At 34.3% G+C, this 23,792-nt stretch overlaps 3 protein-coding genes across 3 annotated transcripts; all 3 read left to right on the top strand.

Annotated features, from left to right (window-relative positions):
• Positions 1-464: 464 nt before the first annotated feature.
• On the top strand, positions 465-1,650 carry LOC148293336 (methyl jasmonate esterase 1-like). The gene is made up of 3 exons (XM_088244787.1): positions 465-586; positions 677-805; positions 1,288-1,650. The coding sequence occupies exons 1-3, from the start codon at positions 467-469 to the stop codon at positions 1,555-1,557; spliced, it is 519 nt and encodes a 172-aa protein (XP_088100913.1). The 5' UTR covers positions 465-466; the 3' UTR covers positions 1,558-1,650.
• A 3,012-nt stretch (positions 1,651-4,662) lies between these two features.
• On the top strand, positions 4,663-6,649 carry LOC110752948 (methyl jasmonate esterase 1-like). The gene is made up of 3 exons (XM_021953719.2): positions 4,663-5,219; positions 5,814-5,942; positions 6,057-6,649. The coding sequence occupies exons 1-3, from the start codon at positions 4,725-4,727 to the stop codon at positions 6,318-6,320; spliced, it is 888 nt and encodes a 295-aa protein (XP_021809411.2). The 5' UTR covers positions 4,663-4,724; the 3' UTR covers positions 6,321-6,649.
• Positions 6,650-18,266: 11,617 nt separating this feature from the next.
• LOC110753038 (methyl jasmonate esterase 1-like) lies at positions 18,267-19,568 on the top strand. The gene is made up of 3 exons (XM_021953832.2): positions 18,267-18,798; positions 18,889-19,017; positions 19,189-19,568. The coding sequence occupies exons 1-3, from the start codon at positions 18,295-18,297 to the stop codon at positions 19,459-19,461; spliced, it is 906 nt and encodes a 301-aa protein (XP_021809524.2). The 5' UTR covers positions 18,267-18,294; the 3' UTR covers positions 19,462-19,568.
• Positions 19,569-23,792: the final 4,224 nt, after the last annotated feature.

Below are 23,792 nucleotides of genomic sequence, written 5' to 3'. Positions count from 1 at the left end.
CTCTTGTCCATTGGCTTGTGTAGGAAATGGGGTGAAGTAAGATAACACAAGAGGAGAAAACAAGTTGAATAATAGTAAGTGGTAGAAGCTGGAATTTCTGAGTTGAGAGAGTTAGAGTTTTCAGTTTTGTCAAGATAGCCAAGGTGAGAGCAGGAGAGTTCTCCAAGTGTATCAAGGTGTTGAGCAAGGGTGTGAGAGAAACAGATTGTGAGGGTAGTGTTCTAAGGGGGTTTCCTTTGTAAACCAAAGTTGTAACCTATCTTCATTAGTGAAATTTCTCAAGGTGATCACCAAAGAGGATGTAGGCAATTTGCTGAACCTCTATAAACACTTGTGTCATTTGTGCTTCGTTAATTTCTGTGTGTGTGTGTAAGACTCATCCATCATTGAGTTCTTTGTCTAAAGTCCATCAACAACAAGATCTTTAAGGGCAGTGAGTTAGTCATTAATTCACAACAGCCATAGCATGGGTGGGGCCTCCATATCTATTGCCATGGAGAGGTTCCCTGAGAAAATTTCTGTTTCTGTATTTGCCACCGCTGTGATGCCTGGCCCTACTTTGAGTTACTTGGCCATAGTTAAACAGGTATATTTATGAGTTCCACACATATACCCTTTTGTTTAATTTTTTCCATATACCCTTGAAAATATATTTACTAATAATAATATGTTACAGCTTGGTAGTAGATTGGAAATAAAGGATTCTAAATATAGATATGATAAAGGACCCAACAACCCTCCAACATCGGCAATTTTTGGTTCCCAACGTATGACTTCAGTGTTGTACCAGCTCTCGCCACCAGAGGTAAATCTTGAGGGAAAAAGGAGAGAAATTGTTTGAGATATATCTATACTATTATATAAACTTGGAAAACGTCAATTATTCCCATTTTAAGTAAAACAAATCAAAATCTAAAATTTAAAATCAGTTATTTACTGCAATGGTTCCTGAATTTATACCTGAGTTTTATTCCAACTCGTTTTTTAGTTTCTGTCGTCCTCCCTCTATCCCACGCTTTCCAATTTGGTCATTAAGTATTTCGTCATTCAGTCAAATTTCGTAAATTTTTCCGTCTATTTATAAATTTTGGGTATGAATTTAGAAACTATGACGATTAATTAAAAGAAAAGAAAAGAAGGTGCTATAGTAATTATGCCCATTTTATGCATGTGGAGAAGTTTATTGTCTACATCCATCTAGGTTCAATTTTCCAATTGATTAAGCCTCCGTGTTTCCTCTTTTTTCTTTCATTCGTTTATTTATTTTTGATTTGGATGTCAACACAGGACTTAGCACTGGCGTTGTCATCGCTGAGATTTTTCCCTCTCTTTGATGAGGAAATAAAACTCACCAAGGAGAAATATGGGTCGGTTCCTAGAGTATATATCATGTGCGACCAAGACCTTACCTTAGGGGAGGATGTGCAAAGGTGGATGATCAAGGAAAATCCTCCACATGAAGTCAAAGTGATCAATGGTTCTGATCATATGCCCATGTTCTCCAAACCGCAGGAATTCTTCTCCACCCTCCAAGAGATTTCTGAAAAATATTCCTAAACATCGTAAGCACCCACCTGATAAATTATAGCTAGGAGCTTGTCATCATTGTATAGATCGATGCAGTCGAACCAAGTCGTCTCCTACAACCAGGGGCGGACCGACGTTGGGACAAGAGGGGTCGGATGCCCCCTTGGAAGGCTGGAAATTTGGCAAGGGACTCCATGAAAGCCCCCTTGGACTGCTGCTAGAAACCCCCTTGTATGCACACCAAGTGCTCGATGGAAGTCCCAGGTGAAGTCTCCTCTGCTGCTGTGCGCTAATGTTTTTCAAAATGAGCCTTGCCAAACGACGTCGTTTGGTCCAAGGCTCAGTCAATTTTTTTTTAATTGACCTGGCCTCAAAACGACGTCGTTTTGGGCCCGTTTTGAGCCAGGTTTTTTTTATTTTAAAAAAACGAACAGCATCACTTACCCCCTCTCAAACCCTAACCTCCCAACCTCCATCACTTACCTTATTTTCATTTTCAACATTTAAGTAAATGTCTTTGTCCTTTTACTTTCATTTATTTTTATATTACTCCATTTACTTAAGTTTATAATGTAAATAAAGAAGTACCCCCTATTTGGATTCAAATAAAAATACTAGAAAATCAAATTCTCACCAAATCAAAATATGAAAAATCAGTTTTAGTGCAAAATACGATTTAGGCTAAAAATGATGGCTCATTAAGTCAATATATCATTTATACTAAAATCTCATAAAATCAAGTTTTCTTATTTGATATGTAAGGAATAAAAGCCGCCAAAAATTATATTGATAAAATGATTATTCCAAAAAACTATTTTTCACACTTAGTCTATTTTTACATAAAACATTTTTTCATATATGATATGAATGCATGAAGGGACGTAAGGTTTTTTTTAGTTTGTGAAATTTTGATTTTTTTCTTTCTATTGGGTTTAATGGGGGGAGAAAAGCTTTAAAGATATTTGCTAAATCGCTACTATTTGTCTATTCTTGCAATTTTTCTTGCTCAGAATGTATTTTTCTATCCCTTTGTTGAGGACAATTATGATCACAACCAATAAGCAATATAATTCTTGACATATGTAATATATATACTATTTTTCGTATGTATTGTGAGTTCGAATTTTTGATTCTTTATAATTTGTAAGAGGCCTCCACACACATAAAATCCTGGCTTCGCCACTGCCATCAACCTCCATCAACTCTTCGCCGGTGGCCCAGTGCCGATCACCACCATCCTGTAGAAAAATTTTCATTGTAGAAAATTTTTGGAACTTTTACACTAAACCCCCTTAGCCATATAATCCTAGATCCGCCACTGCCTACAACGTATGTTTTCTGCCAAGCTTTTAGTGTACGCAGCAATATTGCTACTTAATTGATAAAATATTTGTGCGAATAAAAGCATCCTTCGTATTGGAGGAAAAAGAAAAGGAAAACATGCATGGATAATATTTTGTAATGATAAATTTATAGTTCTTCAACTACATCTCCCTTCTTTTTATGCGTACGGCTGGCCACACTTTCCGGCAGCCATGTGGGTCGCCTAACCCTCTTGTCCCTCTATATCCGCCGCCACTGATATGTTGGAAATAATACACGACAATCAAATTATACGTAGTTACACACAAAAATCTAACAAACATATTTTAAATTTTAAAAACAAAACTTTGGCCTTTGGAATCGTTAACCAGCTAGCAGTCTGGAATATATGCCTGCAGGATACTTGGAAGTCAGCTTCATAATTCTATTCCCGTAAAATAAAAAACATTATAATTTTATTAGTCTTCGGTGTATTATTACGACAGAAAAACCACTCGAGTAGAGAGCCTTTAAACAATAGTAGGGAACAAGGCCGGCTAGGGCTTATGTCTTTAAACAATAGTAGGGAATAGTTGAAGATGAACTAATATCACAGGTGGCTGAAGGAATTTTGGATCCATGGGGCGATCTTGATCAAGCTTAACTACTAAAACTATGGGGCTGAAGGAATTTTGGTGATGTATCGATGGCCAGGATTTAACACTAGCGTTGTCATTGAGATTTTATATCCTCTCTTTCGTGATGAAATAAAACTCACAATGAGAAGTATGGATCAGTTCGTAGAGTATTCGTCGAGTGCAATCAAGACCGTACATTAAGCCAGGATTTGCGACAATGGATGATCAATCAAAATCCGCCAGATGAAGTCAAAGTGATCAATGTTTGTGATCACATGGTAACGTTCTCTAAATCGCTGGAGGTGTTCTACTACCTCCAGAAGGTTGCTGAATGCTGAGAGTTGTTAAATATTCATAAAATTAAAAACAATAAAAGAAAAAAATATTAAAAATAAAGTGAGCACCTGGCAACTAGCTAGGAGCTTTATCATCATTGTACAATGATTTATGATGCAACCACATATCAATAAATTTGGAGAAAAATAAAGTAAGTTAATTGGTGTAATAAGTCGGAGGATGAAGATCCTATGTTCGACATGAATAATAATATATAAGAGGGCTTCCTGAACCTCTTTCTTTGATTTTGTAATTTGGAATTTCCAAATGACCAATCTTTTTTTACATCTTCATCTCTAATTCTAAATGTTTGGTCTTAGCTTGTCACATCTTCAATCTGATCGATCGATGAATCCCGCCCTAACCTCAAGAAACAGATTGGAAATTAGCTTAACATCAAACAAATATATATTAAATGCAACCGAAAGCTACATATTATCAAAATAAAAATATGTTCAACAATAGAATTAATAGTATATAGATATTATCAAAATAAAACTATGTTTAACAGTCTAGGCCATTAGAGAAGAAATACCACCCCACACTCAAACCTCTCAAGACACCCAAGGCACCCAAACTTTATCAAGCACAAGGTTAGCTCATGATGCACAAGGTCATCTAAATCTTTATTAGATTTGAAATCAAATTTTTAAATAATTGAATAGTTTGTCAGCAGCCTCACCGCATTTTGTATGGATAGAGTGTATCTTGGGCAAGCTCATAAAGAATTTGTGTTTTTGTTTTCAAAGAAGATTGCTAGCAGCATGGACTTGGAGATTATGACTTTGCCTCTGAGGGAGGATTAACTAATTAATTATTTGGACAATAATTCACTGACTTTTCAGATTGCCAGCTGCCTCATCTGAATTTTTTTATCTAGATTAAGCAGATTCATGATATATAAAAGAAAGACTAGACCAAATGCATTATAGTACAGGCCAAGAAAAGAGAGCGAGGTTTGTACGAAACATGGAGAATATGAGAGTGAAGCATTTGGTGTTTTTCCTTTTATTTCTTAGCTTGACCAGAATCTGCACCCCATCTCCAAACCCAGATGCAAACCAGAAGCATTTTGTGCTGGTTCATGGAGCTGGTCATGGGGCATGGTGCTGGTACAACGTCTCAACTCTACTGGCCTCAATTGGTCATAACGTTACAGCTCTAGACCTAGCAGCATCCGGGGTCAACCCAAAGCAAGTTCAACAACTTCATTCTCTCTCGGATTACGTTGAGCCATTGATGAGATTCATGAAGTCTCTCCCGCCAAAGGAGAGGGTCATCCTTGTGGGCCACAGCATGGGTGGGGCCGCCATATCCATTGCCATGGAGAAATTCCCTGAGAAGATTTATATTGCAGTATTTGCCACCGCTGTAATGCCTGGTCTTGCTCTCGACTACTTCAATCTGTCATCTCAGGTAATGAGTTCGACAGACTCACAGATCAAAACATCACATACCTTTCCAAAATATGTTAATTTAAATTATTTTTTTAAATGTTATATTTTGATGGTCCTTTTCTTTATAAATTATTTTACAAAAAAATATATATATAAAAATTCGGAGCCTCACCATTTGTCGGTGGTAAATTTTGACACTACAAACCCATTTTGCTAGTACTGTTCGAAAAAGATTACTAGTCTATTAATCCTTAAATAAACATATCGTTACTTTTTATGTTTTTAAAAATAATATATATATATATATATATATATATATGAACTATAATTAAAACTATAAGGGGATTTTGTGATGTGTAATGCATAAATGGTAGGTTTGATTTTCTGAAGTGAATTTAGTTTTAAATTTCGAGTTCTCATCAGATTAGGGATGACTAGCTAGTAAGTTAGTAACCAACAATAACACGAAATGACATGACATGATGATACAAACACCATATAATCCTTTAATATTAATTGATGTATGCATAATCTTCTGACTTTTACATATAAGAATTTCTATATATATATATATGATGAATATTAACTACTATGTCTTTAAAAAATTATACAGATTTTAAACAGTGTGGATTTGATGGACAGCCAGTTTAGATATGATCGGGGAACCAACAATCCTCCTACGGCCGCACTTTTTGGGCCAAAGTTTTTGTCGTCGTCAATGTACCAACTCTCACCACCAGAGGTATGTCTTTGCAAAAGAAAGAACAGTAAGAATTGATTTTACGCACGTGTCCTTTTAGCTAATATTGTTCATCTCTCTCATTTCTTTCTTGGTTGGGTGATGATCAACGAACAGGATTTAACACTAGCATTGTCCTTGGTGAGATTCTCTCCTCTCTTTAGTGATGATATAAAACTCACTAATGAGAAATATGGATCGGTTCGTAGAGTTTTCATCGGGTGTGACCAAGATCTTATAGTAACTGAGAAATGGCGAACGTTGATGATCAATAAAAATCCGCCGAATGAAGTCAAATTGATCAATGGTTCTGATCACATGGTGATGTTCTCTAGACCGCTTGAGCTGTTCTCCTACCTCAAGGAGGTTGCTGAGAGCTAGACATTCATAAAAAATGCAACCATATATGAATAAATTTTTAGAAAATAAAATGTAATTTATATGACAAAGTTAACTTCGCAGATCAGTAGGCTCAACGGACCTCTAAGTGTGATGTTTTGAATAAAAAAGATTTGATGTCATTAATAACAAATCACCTACTTTTAAGATGTAGATTAGAGTGGTACTTCTTCGATGTGTGTCCGTAGTCACTTCCACAACCATACTTGTATCGAGCCACATGTTTGAGCAAAATTCCGCACGAGGAATATTCACGGGTTGATTCCTCGATCTTAGATTTTCCAAAATAAATAGAGATATTTAGTCATATACCCATTCTTAGCACTAAAACTATAAATAAACCCTACACCATTTAATTTCTATAAACAAACCAAAAAAAAACCCAAAAAATGATAGCTGGCCCTATTGAATGTAATTTTGATTATTAAATTACTTTGATGCCATATTGAGTGTTTTGTGTTTTTTTTTTTTTTTTTTGAGGCTTTGGGGTTGGGTTTGTTTTAAGAAATCAATGACAGTTTTGTAATTTAAACGAAGTTAAAAGTCTTTTTGTTATGTTGTAAATGGGCTTTGGGTGTGTTTCTAACGTCCATTTCATATAGGGTTTTTTTTACATAATTTGGGCTCCTATATTGGGTATAATAGTGAATCTCGCAAATAAATAAATGTCGTAATTCCTATCATTCTTAAAAAGAGAAAAATAAATTTCTTGATGTGGGATTAAGACAAACTCAAGGCCGGCTTTCCACTTCTAGGCGGCTTTAGGCGTTTAAAACAATAATAAGGGGAACGCTAGAGATACACTCTCAAACATATGGCAATAAAACTAAGACTATACCAAATGCCAAGCAAAGATTGATAAATTAAATAACAAGGAGCATATATGTGATCATTGATCAGCTGAGCATTTTGAGTATTTTGTTTTATTTGTTTGCTTGAAAAGAATGTGCACCTCATCTCCAACCTTCTATTTAGTTGATACATCGAATAACTAAACGATCTCCAATTTGATTGAGTTTTGCATATATGATCTTTAAATTGTGATTTAAAAAATGAACGTGATGACATGTATATTGTGAAGATTACTTAATCACACCACGCTCAAACCTCTCAAGACACCCAAGGCACCCAAAACGTTACAAAAGGTCAGTTCATGATGCAAAGGACTCAAATGGTATGGATGAACCTAAGCATATTCCTTTCTTGCATTCTTTGATACAATTCTAGGGACGTCTCGTATAGAACTTTATACTCTCTCACATGTATAAACCAAATGCAAGAAAAGCCTAGCTGCAATTTAAATGCTGAAAAGTCAAAGTGTTCTTTGTTGCTGCTATCTTGTCCATTTCCTCTGTTATGGAAACTTCAACACACATGCCTGACTAAAAAAAGATTATACACAAAAAGAGTGACAAATGCAGCCCACCGCATTTTGTATGGATAGGGTTTATCTTGAGCAAGCTCTCATAAATGTCTAAACTACTGCGAAAGATAAAATCAAAGAATTTGTCCTTTTGTTTTCAGAGAGAAGATTCAAAATGGACTTGGAGAATTATGACTTTGCCACTCAGGGAGAAATATATCTCTAGATATATATATTTTGACAATTATTCACTGACTTTTCAGATTGCCAACACGTCAGCATGTCACATGTTGTAAGCATAGATGCATTATAATAACTGAGAAATGGCGAGTGTTGATGATCAATAAGAATCCGCCGAATGAAGTCAAATTGATCAATGGTTCTGATCACATGGTGATGTTCTCTAGACCGCTTGAGCTGTTCTCCTACCTCAAGGAGTTTGCTGAGAGTTAGACATTCATAAAAAATGCAACCATATATGAATAAATTTTTAGAAAATAAAATGTAATTTATATGACAAACTTAACTCCCTAGATCAGAAGGCTCAACGGACTTCTAAGTGTGATGTTTTGAATAAAAAAGATTTGATGTCATTAATAACAGATCACCTACTTTTAAGATGTAGATTAATGTGGTACTTCTTCAATGTGGGTCCTTAGTCACTTCCACATCCATACTTGTATCGAGTCACATGTTTGAACAAAATTCTACACTGGAAATATTCGCAGGTTGATTCCTCGATCTTCGATCTTCCTTCTCTCTCCTTTTCCTCAATCCCTGCGAAAAAGAATAGACCACACCCGGGGGTGTTAGCCAAAGGCCCTCCAATGCCTAAGTCAGTTAAATGTTCTTGAAAAAGATACTGACATAATGTAAATGATGGAGGTCTTCTCTCACAAGGAGAGTCGGGTGGATTGAGCTGTGAAGAAGAGAGTGGTGTGAGAGAGAGAGCGTTTGAAGGGTAGAAATCAGATTACCTCATATGTGTGATGTAGCCATGTATTTATAATGCTCTAGCTTGCTAGCGTTTTTCAAAGAATAATTCCTATAAGGAAGTGAATTATTCTTTCCCTTAAATGGAGAGATTGAGTCAATTAGGGATTTTAATAAGAATCAAATCCCTATAGGTGTGTCAACATGCTTATATCCAAGCATTCCTGTTTCAGTGAGTAGATCCATCACATACTTCATTTGAGACATAAAAATACTAGTTTTTGACATTCTACTTCAATTCCGAGGAAGTATTTCAGAGCACCTAAATCATTCATCTCAAATTCCTGAGACAAATACTTTTGTAGCTTTTGTTACTCTCATGCGTCATTTTCAATTACGACCATGTCAACCACATAAACAATTAATGTAGTGATTTTTCCTCCATCACGCTTCAAAAACATGGTGTAGTCTGAATTACTTTGAGTATATCTTGGAGTGTTTTACATTTAAGTCTCTAAAGCTATCTAGCTTGGGAGTCTTTGGCCTAACACTTGCTACATGGGTTGATTAGAAAGTTAATGGAGTTAGGCTGAAAAACTTAGGGAAAAAAAAGAAAAAAGAAAAGAAAAAGGAAAATTCAAGACAGTATCAATATGAGGTTGCGTGCTCAAAGTGCAAGATGTTATAATTTTCATGGAAAGCTCTATGAATTCCTTAAAATTTGTTAATCCATATATTTTTCTTGTTTCACCCATCAAGCCCCATTACAATCTTAGTGAAAGTCCTACTTGATCCAAAGAAAAGTGTGGTTTCTCATGTGGTGAATATGTGTGGAAGGACTATGGTCGGATGGTTTAAATATTTTCAAGTATGTGATATCTTTCTATGAGATATTTAATTCATGTCATGTGTCTTTATTTCAATTATGTGAGTACATCCTATTGCTTTGATTCCTCTCACATATTTATGAGTGACAATACTTACACTACTAAAAAAAGCCCCTTGCGCGACCAAACAAAATTCGTCGCGCAAAGTGACTTTGCGCGACAAATATTAACCATCGTCGCTCAAAGTCTTATGCGACTCAATTTTGCGCAACGAAAAAAAAATCGTTGCAAAAAGTCACTTTGCGCGACAAAACTTTGCGCGACGACAAAGCATCGTCGCGAAAAGTAACTTTGCGCGACGAATACTAGAATTCGGTGCACACAGTTTTGCGCGACGAATAGTGATTCGTCTCGCAAAGTATTTACAAAAATAAATAAATAAAAATTATTTTTAAAAATTTTTGGATGCCTTTGCGCGACGAAATAATAATCTTCGTCTCGCAAAGTCTTTACTAAAATTAAAATTAAAAATTAAAAAAATTTTGGATGACTTTGCGCGACGAAATAATAATCTTCGTCTCGCAAAGTCTATACAAAAATAAATAAAATAAAAAATTATTTTGTTAGAAAAATATACTATTGTAGTTCGGATTGGGTTTTTGTAGAAAATATATTTTTTAAATTGACGATCAAATTGGTTCATTGTATTCATATAGGGTCAAGGAATGTAGCTGTAAAAAAATCATCAAAATCGAAATTGAAATAACCGTTAAATCGTGATTTTTCGTTTATAACCGTCGAAAAGTTTTGTCTTATTACTTGATCTCTGAATGTTTACTTTTTCCAATTTTTGGCGTATATGATCTCGAAGTATAAACAAACAAGTTTGACGGTTGGATCGTTGAAACTAGTTTCGTATAATGCGTATGCCATCAAAACAATATATTCACTAACAATTAAGAGTTTATAAACTTTCATTAAATACAATATAACATTTTGTAGTATCCACTAGTGTAAATATTTTCAATTGAAGATCAAATTGAGTCATTGTATTCATATAGGGTCAAGGAGTGTAGCTATAAAAAATCATCAAAATCGGAGTTAAAATAACCGTTTAATCGTGATTTTTGTTTATAACCATCGGAAAGTTTTGTCCCATTACGTGATCTCTGAATGTTTATTTTTTCCGATTTTTGGGGTATACGATCTCGAAGTATAAACAAACAAGTTTGACGGTTGGATCATTGAAACTGGTTTCATAGAATACATATGCCATTAAAACAATATATTCACTAACAATTAAGAGTTTATTTATACTTTTGTTAAATATAACATAAGATTTTGTGGTATCCACTAGTGTAAATATTTTAAATTGACGATCGAAGTGGTTCATTATATTCATATAGGGTCAAGGAGTGTAGCTGTAAAAAATCATCAAAATCAGAGTTGAAATAACCGTTAAATCGTGATTTTTCGTTTATAACCGTCGAAAAGTTTTGTCCTATTACTTAATCTCTGAATGTTTATTTTTTCCGATTTTTGGCGTATATGATCTCGAAGTGTAAACAAACAAATTTGACGGTTGGATCGTTGAAACTAGTTTCGTAGAATGCATATGCCATGAAAACAATGTATTCACTAACAAATAAGAGTTTATTTATACTTTTATTAAATATAACATAAGATTTTGTGGTATCTACTAGTGTAAATATTTTAAATTGACGATCGAATGCAATCATTGTATTCATATAGGGTCAAGGAGTGTAGCTGTAAAAAATCATCAAAATCAGAGTTGAAATAACCGTTAAATCGTGATTTTTCGTTTATAACCGTCGAAAAGTTTTGTCCTATTACTTAATCTCAGAATGTTTATTTTTTTCCGCTTTTTGGCGTATATGATCTCGAAGTGTAAACAAACAAATTTGACGGTTGGATCGTTGAAACTAGTTTTGTAAAATGCGTATGCCATGAAAACAATATATTCACTAACAAATAAGAGTTTATTTATACTTTTATTAAATATAACATAAGATTTTGTGGTATCTACTAGTGTAAATATTTTAAATTGACGATCGAATGCAGTCATTGTATTCATATAGGGTCAAGGAGTGTAGCTGTAAAAAATCATCAAAATCAGGGTTGAAATAACCGTTAAATCATGATTTTTGGTTTATAACCGTCGAAATGTTTTGTCCAATAAATTGATCTCTTAATGTTTATTTTTTCTGAATTTTGGTGTATATGATCTCGAAGTATAAACAAACAAGTTTGATGGTTGGATCGTTGAGTAGCTTTAAATTTATTTATTTTGTACGTATAACACTTAAGAAATTGAATAGTATATGTATTTATTAGTAGCTTTAAATATTTTTTAACACTTTGCGTGACCAATTTAGTATTTCGTCGCGCAAAGTATACTCTCAAAATTTGGGCATGTGCCAAAAATGGGAATTTTAAAATTAAAAAAATCGACTTTGCGCGACCAATATATAATTATTCGTCGCGCAAAGTATATATTCTAAAAATTTTGGCGTGTGCCAAAAATGGGAATTTAAAAAAAAAAAAAAAAATTTCGACTTTGCGCGACCAATATATAATATTTCGTCGCACAAAGTATATATTCTAAAAATTTTGGCGGTTACCAAAAATGGGAATTTTTTTTTAAAAAAACATTTTCGACTTTGCGCGACCAATATATAATTTTTCGTCGCGCAAAGTATATATTCTAAAACTTTTGGCGGTTACCAAAAATGGGAATTTTGAAAATAAAATTTCGACTTTGCGCGACCAATTTATAATTATTCGTCGCGCAAAGTATATACTCTAAAAATTTGGCGGGCAAAAAAAATTTCGACTTTGCGCGACCAATAAATAAATATTCGTCGCGCAAAGTATACTCTAAAAATTCGGCGGGCACAAAAAATGGGACGCGGGAATATTTTGGTCGCGCAAAAGTTTGGGCGACCAGAAATTCGTTGCGCAAAACTGAAAAAAATTGGCGGGCACCGAAAATGGGAATTTTTTTTTAAAAAAAATTTAAACACTTTGCGCAACCAATATATTGTTTCGTCGCGCAAAGTGATACGTTCTTTAAAAGCAAAATAACTCCTCCACCATTTTCTCAATGTCTTCTAAATCCTACCATTTCTCTCTTTCCCACTCCCCAAATCCTACCATTTCTCTCACACTCACTCTTCTCACTTAATCTCTCATCTCTCTCTTCACTATCTCTCTCTCTCTCTCTCTCACTCACTCTCTCATCTCTCTTTTCATCATCTCTCACTTTCACTCACTCTCTCATCTCTCTCTCACTATCTTCTCTAATTCTCTCACACTCACTCCTCTCACTTAATCTCTCATCTCTCTCTTCACTATCTCTCTCTCTCTCTCTCACTCACTGTCTCATCTCTCTCTCACTATCTTCTCTAATTCTCTCACACTCACTTCTCTGTAAATTTTAAATTTTTTTCATTAATATGTGTTTTTGGAGTTAGTTTTGAGTTTATGCCAATTATTTGTCATTATTTTATGTTATTGTTTTGTTATTTGACAATATTATTATTTTTTTTTTTTTGTAGGGAATTGTTGAGGCTTTGATGGCTAAAGTTGAGGAGTTGATATAAGAGGCTTGTAGATTTTATTATTGTACTTTGTTAATTTAAGTGTACATTTTGAATATTATGTATATTGGATAATTTGATCACTATTTTTCTTATGTAATTTTATTTTGAATATGTCAATTTAAATTAAAGTAATTAAGAAAAATAAAATCATACAATTAAATTAAATTTTAAAAAAATTAATATAATGAAATTGATATAAGAGAAATAATAATAAAAAATGTCAAAAACCTTGCGCGACAAAATATTTCGTCGCGCAAACTATTAAATTAGTTTATTTTAGTTTAAAATTTTCAAAACAGAAAAATTTTCAAAAAATGAATATTTCGTCGCACAAAGTACACTTGCGTGACATTAACTTTCGTTGCGCAAAGGAGATATTATTCGTCGCTCAAAGTAGATAATATTCGTCGCGCAAAGTTGTTATTGTCCGTCGCGCAAAGTTTTCAGGATTCGTCGCGCGAAGTAATTAATATTCGTCGCGCAAAGTTGTTATTTTCGTCGCGCAAAGTCGTCATGATTCGTCGCTCAAGTTGTTATCCTTCGTCGCGCAAAGTGGCTTTGTGCGACGAAGAATTTTCACCGTCGCGCAAACCCTTTCTCCACGAGTTTTGCGCGACAAAACTTGCGCGACCAAAATTTCGTCGCGCTAACTTTGCGCGACAAAATTTTCCTTTGCGCGACCAAAAATCATTCGTCGCGCAAAGTGTTTTTTGTAGTAGTGATTAGTCAAATTTCGTGTGCTTTCATTGGAGTGAACATGTTTGGTGAGATTTGAAGTTAAAGCTTGTTTTTATTTGGTTATTTAACTTTTGTGAGACTTAAGTCGTGGGTTGTATTAATATTGGCTATTTCACACACAACATTCCAAGTTATGGGTTGTATTGTTGCTTATTTCTTGGAAGTTAGCTAACGGTTGGTGATTATCTTTGAGATCAATATTGGGAAGTTAGTCGATCGCTTGTTTGCGTTGAGTCTTTGTTTTTTTTTTATTCGTCTTGTTTTTCTTAGGGACTAGCAAAGTCAAAGTTGTGGGTATTTCATATAAATTTACACATTTAGGTACTTTTTATACTTAGTTTTTGTAGGAGAATTGGATTTTAAAAGGACTTATTACTTTATTTTCTCAATTTTCAACTTTTCAGAGCAGTTAATTGATTTTCAACGAAAATACTACTTTTTGGTGGCGTTTTTGTGTAAGGTTAGTTGGAGATTGATGCTAAGACCCTGAAGATGATTGTGGAATTTTTCTAGAATTTTTGGAGCAGCCAATAAGAACAGTCTTTGAACTCAAGTCAACATAAGTGCAATCCCATCAAATTTGAGTTACTGTGCGAAAAAGGAAATTTGAAGGTCTTCTCGATTTTTTTCTTAAAGTGTACGATATATGGTTGGAATGATAAGACAAAGATCTAAAATTTACATATTTGTCCTGAATTTTATTGGAGGAATAATCCCAAACGTGCGTGCAAAGCAACTGATGTGTTATCCCAATCAAAGTAGGAAGAGGAGTCAATTACTTACCCATTTTGGATTTATGTTTTAATTAGGTTTTTCTTTACAACCCAGCTAGGGTAGGAAAATACGTGTCGTGTTTATTTAAGCATGAGAAACTATTCCTTTGGGGGACGAAAATACTTGGAGAAATTGGAGACGCCGGAAAAGTACCGTAATTGGCTAAGTTTTATTGTTTCTTCCTTATGTTTTTGCTTATGTCAAATTCTATGATTATGTGTAACTAATTTTCTTTTGCTATAGCATGATGTAGTCCTAGTATGATAATCTAGTTTTCTTATTTTACCTATCTATTGATTGCCGTTTGATGTTGGATTCTTAATCATTGTGCTTAATAACTTGGTTGATTATCTTGATGCTTGATCACCAACTAGACTTTTAATTGAATTAATCGGATGCAAATTAGAGAAAATACCATCTTTAATTTGAGGTTTGCTTCTTGTGGTTAGGATTTGTAATTCGTCTAGGGTAAATGCCATACTCCTAGAGTTTACATGCTTGTTAGAGGTTTTTATTTATCTTAATGAGTTTCTATGTGTTCATATTTGACCTAAATACCATAGGCAAATTGCATGTAGGAATATACAAGTTAGCCTAAATACCATAGATAATTCATGAAAAAGGAAAACTAAGCGGCGACATTAAATGGTTAGTTAATAAGTAGGTGAATAAGAGGCTAGATCGGATTACTAGTGGTGAATTCATTGTCCTAGTGCTTTTATCAATTTGAATATCTCATCTTTGTGTTTTGTGACTTTCTACTTGTTTTGTCTTTTAATTTCTTTGTTTTAGTTAATTAAATCATTCTTACAAAAACCCATTTTGTGTTTACTTGAGTATGCTACGTGTTTAATTTCTTGTTTATATAATTAGAGTAGCTAAAGTGTTTTGTGAAGTAAATTAGGTTAGACTAATTGGAAGTTGAACTCAATCCTCGTGGGAATGACCTCGTATTTGCCATACTAAATTACGATTGACCTTGTGCACTTCCGAGTATAATTGTGTTTAGACTAATCTTTATAATTACCATTTTGCAGGTTGTCTAAAATTCACAACAATGGACTTAGTAAATCTTCTAAATCATGCCATGGGAGATTGTTTTAACCCATAAAATGATTTTCTGAGCTTGCAAACTTGATTTTTCTTTTCATGAGCTAAATTACATCATCATAGTGGTAAATCCATGTATACCTTTTCTTCCAATTCTCCATGTAAGAAGGCATTTTTAACATCAAACTGATGTAGTGGCCAATCTAGATTTGCTACTATAGACAGTAGGACTCTGATAGTATTGATCTTGGCTACTAGGGCAAAGGTCTCCTGGTAGTCTACCCCATACTTCTGTGTATACCCCTTCTCCACCAATCTAGCTTTATATCTTACAATGGATCCATCTGCCTTAAGTTTCACAATATACGTCCACTTGCATCCCACCGTCTTTTTTCTGTGAGGTAAAGGCATGAGCTCCCATGTCATATTCTTATGGAGAGTTCGCATTTCTTCACTCATGGCTTTTTTCCATTTTAAGTATTTTAGTACTTCATTCACACTATTTGGGATAGATATATCGGTCAACTGCTTCACAAAGTATACATGTGGCTTTGATAATCTGCTTAGAGATGTATAATTATTGATGGGGTATTTTTCTTTGGCTTTAAGATCTACTTCGTACTGTACTCGAGGTTTACCACAATTCTTCCTTTCTAGAAGTTGGTATATAGGGGTATTTGTATCCTTTATGCTTTCTGAAATCAAATCATCATGATATATTTCATTAGCATTATCAGTTTCAGGGAGGAATGTTACCTGAATGACATCCTCATTAGGTGATTGGTGTGGTACTATAGCTGAAGATAGGTCTGGAGTGTGCAAAATCTCATAAAACAGGTTAATTTACTCCTCATGATTTTGACACAGCGTGGAGGGGATCGGTTGTTTGGCACTGTGATCAGTCGTTTTTAAGCAGAGTCGTAGAATGTGCAAATCCAAGTGGGGGTGACCAGTCGCGTAGGGAGGGTGACCAGTCGTTTTGAGACAAATTGGCATCCTCTGTATGAGAAAGGGGAGGCATCCGGTCTTGTGAGAGAGGCCGCCGGATGCTTAGACTTTGAGGCGCGTCCACTGTGAAAAAATCCAGAAATTCTGGGGGTGTTTGGTTTGAGATTCTCCTCGTGTACTTCTGAAAAGTATATGTTGTGTTACCGAAACACTACATCCATGAAGGTATATACCTTCTGATTTGGAAGGTGATAACATCGGTAGCTTTTCTGATGAAGGGCATAGGCAATGATAACATCGATAGCTCCATTTGTTGTGAAAGCTTGACCAACCTTGGTCTCATTATCTGGTGCCCAATCCAAGTAGAGTTTGCCTCGCTTAGTACCACAACCAATCATATTTGCGGGTGAGGATGTCCTGAGAAACACAATAATTCGGCCAAAATATTACAGTACACCCCAAAGTAGTAGTAAGTTATGAAACAAACAACAAGTTATGGTCCAAGGATGGAACAACCAATACAGAATCAAGATTGATGAAGTTAGAGAGAGATAAAGAAACCTCCCCAACCATAGGGGAGAGGGTACCATTAGCATTAGATATCACCGATGGAGTAGATAGTTTGCGAGTAATAAGTTGGCTAGGATCAAATGTCATGTGATCCGTAGAGGATGTATGGAAAACAGAACCTTTTGACTGCTTGCAAAACCCCAATGTTGGTTGCCTAGCAGTATAGCTCGAAAGTCTGAGAATTGTTATTGCCTAGCAGTACACTCCAAGATACACTCAGAATTTACTCATATTTTGTTGCTAACTGCTGAGAGTTGTTAAATATTCGTAAAATAAAATAAAAATGAGCACCTTGCAACCACATATGAGTAAATTCCTAGTTTTTTTTTTAGGAAATAAATTTACTAATTTACATAGCTTGATTGAGTTTGATTGCGTTGAGCCATGACAAGCCTAAATTGATGTAATCATTTTAAGTGAAAACTTTAGACTAGCCTAAATTCCTTAAACTTGTTTGATTACATATAAAATTACAAATTTATCCAAAACTAAAAACTAAAAAACAATTAACTAAGTACATCCTAACTCATATTCATCCACCGAAATCTAATATTCAATTAAAAGCTCATAAAAGTCATTGACTTCTGTAGAATCTATTAGATGATGGAGTTTTGTGGATTTGAGAGGACTTTTGAGTGTAAACCAGTCATGATTAATCTGGCGCTGGCCTCCCCTCCGTATTTGGAAGGATTTCTTTTTTTTTTTTGTGAAAACCAAGGTATCCCCCGTGCGATTGCGGGGACTAACCCTCGAGGTACTGTCGGGCGCAAAGCGGGGACCTCTCCCAACAAAGTCTGCTCTATTCACAAGCGCCTGGGATCGAACCCAGGACCTCTTGTTTAAAGGATCCAAGCCCCTTCCACTTGGACCAACTCCTGTTGGTTAAAATATATTATTTGTAATTATTAATGAATGCCTACTAGTGTTACAAACCATTGGTCAATACATATGCCACGTCCTCGGCATTTGCATGAGTGGTTCTGTTTACTCCTTGACTAAAAATGTAGATAGAAATAAAGACTTCGCTTGTAACGTGGAAGGAGATGTTAGTTTATTAGTCCATACCTCAAATCTTCAAATGCCGAATTGGGTGAAGGATATTTCCTATAAATGCAAACCCAGGGAAGGAGATGTTAATGAGAAGAAGGAAAATGGAGCACATGAAAAACAAGTCTTTTCTCTTTTGTCTCTTACTTATTTGCTTTGCAAAAATTTGTACCTCATCGCCATCTCCACCTCCTAATTACCCTAAAAACCAAACCCAAACTAGCCCAAGTGGGAAGAAGCATTTTGTGTTGATTCATGGAGCTGGTCTAGGAGCATGGTCTTGGTATAAGGTGGCAACTTTACTCAATGATTCAGGCCACAATGTCACAGCCCTAGACATGGGAGCATCTGGGATCAACCCAATTCAGATACAACAACTTCGTTCGATCTCGCAATATATCGAGCCATTGACGAAGCTCATGGTGTCTCTTCCACCAAAGGAGAGGATCATCCTCGTAGGTCACAGCATGAATGGGGCAGTCATATCTATTTTCATGGAGAGATTTCCTGAGAAAATTGCTGCTGCAGTATACGTCACGGCTTTCATGTCTGGTCCTACTCTCAATTACTCGACTATATTGACAGAGGTAATGAGTTCACAAGCACAGGCCAAAGTTGCAGCACCAAAATCCATTGTGTATATTTATTAACAAATTATATTTTCGAAAAATGTACAGGTTAATAAAAGATTGGACTATTTGGACAGTCAATATAGATACGATAATGGGACCAACAACCCCCCAACCTCCGCTCTTGTTGGGCCCAAGGCCTTGGCATTGAAGTTTTACCAGCTCTCCCCAGAACAGGTGAGTTGTCTAAAAAATAATTCAAAAATACTATTTCTTTATTAATACAAGCGATAGTCTACTTTAAATTCGAACCTGCGATCAGTTGCTGCTATTTTAATTTCTTTTTCCCCTTTTTTTTTTTTCTCTTGTTGTTTTTGACATTTTGTTTGGTGACATATTAATGGACAGGATATAACGCTAGCGTCCTCTTTGATAAGATTTTCTCCTCTCTTCAATTATGATGTAATAAAGCTCACCAAGGAGAAATATGGATCAATTCGTAGAGTATTCATTGTGTCCAAGCAAGACCAGGCAATAGTGTTGGATGTGCAGAATTACATTATCAAGAACAATCCACCAGATGAAGTGAAAGTGATTAACGATTCTGATCACGCGGTCATGATCTCTAGACCATTGAAGCTCTTCTACCACCTCCAAAACATTGCTGAGAAATATTCTTAGAAATGATTTAGGACATGTTTGTACTATTATGTGTCATTAGACACCGTCATTAAAAAATGTATTACAAATAAATACTTTGGTTGAAGTTATAAATTGCAATTAAAAAAAGAAGCGCTGGAAGGTCCATCATAGATTTAACTTCTGGATTGAAGATCCTTTTAACTGTAGTTGTATCATGTTTTGTTAACGTGACATAAGGTACTACATGTAAATCTTGTCTTCCATTTTCTAATGAAAAAATTATTAAGCTATGTGACTGTTAAATTCCTCAATTTCGAGAAATTATTTTATATAGTACTGAAACATCATTACGTGGTGCAATTAATGTAGATAGCATAACATGAGCGGAGCTTGTTAGGGAGCATGGTGGCGGAGTCAGGATTTCATATTAGAGGGGACCTTTATAAAACTTGTATTCTCTTCATAATTATCATGAATTTCATATTTTAAATTGGTTACATACTAATTTCATCATCTACATTATTAAAGACTTAAAAATTAAAAATTAATATTTCCACAAAGAAAAGAAATAGAAAAATAAAGAGTTCTTTTTTTGGTCAGAAAGAAAAATAAAGAGTTCATAAAGCACAATATTAAGGTGCCCAACTCATACATTAAAAAAAAGGAGGAAAATAAAAAATTCACAAAGCTTAAAACAAAAGAGGAAGAGGAAGAAAGTTAAAACTTTAGGAGTTTTTAGTGCAAATGTCTTAAACTAACCTAGAAGATTTAAGGGAGACGAGTAGAAGAGAGATCAAGAAAATTTATGGTTAATTTGTAGACTAAAAGAACCTAATATATTATTTCATTTTAGGGTAAATATCCTAAAACTAATATAATATATTATAATATTATATATCATATATAATATACAAATAGAATATACAAATAGAATAGGTGAAAATAGAGTGGGGCCTGAGACCACACTGGTCCCATGCTGGCTCCGCCCCTCTTTGCCGCCAAAGTAGAAGGTCATCATTGTGGCTCACAGCTTGAGTGGGGCTGTCCTATCTATTTTCCTGGAGAGGTTTCCTCCTGAGAAAATTGCTGTTAAATTTGAATTGGTTTTCTAGAATGCCTTTGCATCTAAAATGTACAGGTTAATAAAAGATTGAACACTCAATATGGATACAATAATTGGACCGAAAATGCTCCAACGTCCTTTCTTTTTGGGCCCAAGGCCTTGGCAATAAAGTTATACCAGCTCTCACCACCAGGGGTGAGTCTCAAACCAGCTTAGGGTTGCTTTGCTACTACTTTTCCTTTTTTCTTTTTTTCTTGTTTTTAAATTTTTGTTTGATGATGTTTTAATGGACATGATTTAACTCTAGGGTCCTCGTTGGCAAGATTTTCTCCTATCTATAATTTTACTTTTTGTATCATGTCTTGTTAACATGACATAAAATACTTCATGTAAATCTTGTATTTCATTTTCTAATGAGAAAAAAGTAATAAGTTATATGATTGTGAGATTCCTCAATTTTGAGAAATTATTATATGGTATTGTAATATCGTTATGTGGTGCAACTAATTTAAATGTTATAATATGAGTGGAGTGTAACACCATGTGATTGTGTTACGGTGCAAAAATCACTCCTCAATTTCTTGTGTTCGACCAGGAAACTTTTCGGATAGAGGATGAACATCCATGGTTTATCAAATTAATGAAATCTTTCTTCAGAAAAGAAAAAAAATGTTCTTGTGTTGGAGAAAAATATTAGTGCAATTAGAACGCTCTAACCACGTAATGGGAGAAATAAATAAATAAAATTATATAAAAGATATGATACATAATTATATAGAATTAAAAATTAAAAAAAGCCCACTAGAAAAAGAAAGGGAGATGGCATGCATTACCTTAACTACCAGCATCCTGCCCCGATTTTCAGTGGGTTAATTAGCTAATACTTTTCCTCTTCTCTTTTTCTTTTTTGCTTTTAAATATAAAATAAAAGTGTTGTCATTGATCAGATTTCAACCAAAATCCGCTAGGATTTGAAAAGATACATGATCAATATTCAACCAGGATTTGAAAAGACACCAGGATTTGTAAAGATACATGATCAATCAAAATCCGCCAGATGAAGTGAAAGTGATCAATGGTTGTGATCACCTGGTAATATTCTCCAAACCGCTGCAGCTGTTTTAGTACCTCTAGATAGAAGGTTGCTAACTGCTGAGAGTTGTTAAATATTCTTAATATAAAATAAAAATGAGCACCTCGCAACCACATATGAGTAAATTCCTAGTTTTTTTCAGGAAATAAATTTACCAATTTACGTAGCTTGATTGAGTTTGATTCCACTAAGCCATGACAAGATTGATCTCAATTGATGTAATCATTTTAATTGAAGACTTTAGACTAGCCTAAATTCCTTAAACTTGTTTGATTACAAATTTGTCAACAAAAAAAAAACTAAAAAATAATTAACTAAGTACAACCTACTAAGATGTATTCATCCACCACCACCGAAATCTAATATAAAAGTGATTGACTTCTGTAGAATTTATTAGATGATTGAGTTTTGTGGATTTCAGAGGACTTTTGAGCGTAAACCAAAGTCATGATTACTCTGGCGCTGGGCTCCCCTCCGTAATAAAAAAAATATATCATGTCTGATTTTTTTAATTGTCAATAAACTCAATATGATATACGTATGTTATAAATTTGATGCTACAATGCCTATTTCTCATATATAATGGTTACACACAAAAAAAACACCACAATAAAAATTAATACGAATTGTACCTACATTTATTTTGTTTTTTAGAAAAAAAAAAATTGAACATCAAAAGATAAATTGAAAATAAATAAATAAAGCAGAATAAAAGTCGAAGCCCTATATGTTGCGGCTAGCCTCTCAATGACATTTTGAAAGGCCATGGGCACAAGCAGGCAAGACAATCCGCCTAGGGTCCCTAAATTGGGCCGAACTAATATTATTTTTAAAAAACTATATTATATAAATATTATGTTAGGCGCAAACCAATTATTGTAAATATTAAAAATAAAAAAAAAACTTACCTAATTATTCAATTAAAAATAAAAAACAGGAAACTCAATAAAGGTCCATTCATTGTAAACAAAAACCAAAAAACCTTGCCCAATTACTCAATTCAAAATTAAAAAGAGAAAACTCAATAATTATAGCTTAAATCAATTAACCTAATTGAATCAATTAGGAAATTGAAAAGGACATGATAGAAAAACTTGATTATGTAAAGTTAATTGATACTTTTGAATAGAAAAATACAAGACGAGTGATATTTAAGTGATGTTTTGATGCACTTTATAAAGTTGTTGTGTAAATTACATGATTGTTTCTTTTATATGTTACAATTGTGAATTTGAATTTATCAAAAAAAAATTTAACTTACCAAAAAAATCACATAAATATACATATAGAGAAGAAGTCTCCATTTAGGATGTTTGCCTAGGGCCTCCAAAACGTAGGACCGCCACTGTTTGAAAGTTAGCTCTACTATTATTTAGGTGAATTGTTGGAGCAAACTTATGACATCCGATATAGTCCATGTTACCCACCGTCCAATACCAAAAGTACCATATCGTGACTATATTATATCTCAAATAGTTCTTAAGCTAGTGATTTATCATCCCCAAATTCAAATTCCCTCTAATAAAATATGAATTTTTTAAAATTCGGTTAGTAGACATTACATTTATATATTTAGAGTATTATATTGGGTTGTCTCAAAATTGTCTCCTACATGAATCGAATTCTGGTGCATTTAGGAAAAGGGGGGAGAGTTTGACCTATTTTTAGATTATAGTGCCACCGCATGTGCATATTAAAAAATTTACTTCGGTTAGTAGACTTTACATTGTCACGCAACCAACTACTAGAAAGAAAGAATTTTCCAAGATATATATGTTGTGTACGAAACAAATTCTGTACAAAAAGTCCAGGCAATGAGCACATTGAATAATTTTTTTATTATTATGCAGATTGGAAATTTATAAGTGAAAGGTACCCAAAAGATTTTGCAGATTTGGAATATATATGTTTTCTAAACCCTAAAGAAACCAATTAATGAATGCCTAGTGTTACAAACCATTGGTCAATACATAAAGACCTTGCTTGCAACTTGGAAGTTTATTATAGTTAGTTTATTAGTCTGTACACCTCAAATCTTCTGAACCCTAATTATTACTCGGTCGTTTTCGAATGCCGAATTGGGCAAAGTATAGTGAAGAAGGATATTTCCTATAAATGCATGTTTGTGCCTGATAAATCACGGTCATAAGCTGGCCGAAGGAGCCCCTTCTCTCGGCCCTGGCACTTGTTCGTAAAGCTGAAACGCGGCGTTTC

Source organism: Prunus avium, chromosome 7, assembly GCF_965620075.1.
Source record: "Prunus avium chromosome 7, drPruAviu1.hap1.1, whole genome shotgun sequence".
In the NCBI taxonomy this organism is placed as follows: Eukaryota; Viridiplantae; Streptophyta; class Magnoliopsida; order Rosales; family Rosaceae; genus Prunus; species Prunus avium.
Note: the sequence above shows the minus strand (reverse complement) of the source record. Positions and strands in the feature narration are given on the sequence as shown.

Coding starts and splice junctions, on each gene's coding strand:
- LOC110752948 (XM_021953719.2), top strand. CDS start 4,725: ATGCATTATAGTACAGGCCAAGAAAAGAGAGCGAGGTTTGTACGAAAC. Junction 5,220..5,813: donor ACTTCAATCTGTCATCTCAG/GTAATGAGTTCG, acceptor AAAATTATACAG/ATTTTAAACAGTGTGGATTT. Junction 5,943..6,056: donor ACCAACTCTCACCACCAGAG/GTATGTCTTTGC, acceptor ATCAACGAACAG/GATTTAACACTAGCATTGTC.
- LOC148293336 (XM_088244787.1), top strand. CDS start 467: ATGGGTGGGGCCTCCATATCTATTGCCATGGAGAGGTTCCCTGAGAAA. Junction 587..676: donor ACTTGGCCATAGTTAAACAG/GTATATTTATGA, acceptor AATATGTTACAG/CTTGGTAGTAGATTGGAAAT. Junction 806..1,287: donor ACCAGCTCTCGCCACCAGAG/GTAAATCTTGAG, acceptor ATGTCAACACAG/GACTTAGCACTGGCGTTGTC.
- LOC110753038 (XM_021953832.2), top strand. CDS start 18,295: ATGTTAATGAGAAGAAGGAAAATGGAGCACATGAAAAACAAGTCTTTT. Junction 18,799..18,888: donor ACTCGACTATATTGACAGAG/GTAATGAGTTCA, acceptor AAAAATGTACAG/GTTAATAAAAGATTGGACTA. Junction 19,018..19,188: donor ACCAGCTCTCCCCAGAACAG/GTGAGTTGTCTA, acceptor ATTAATGGACAG/GATATAACGCTAGCGTCCTC.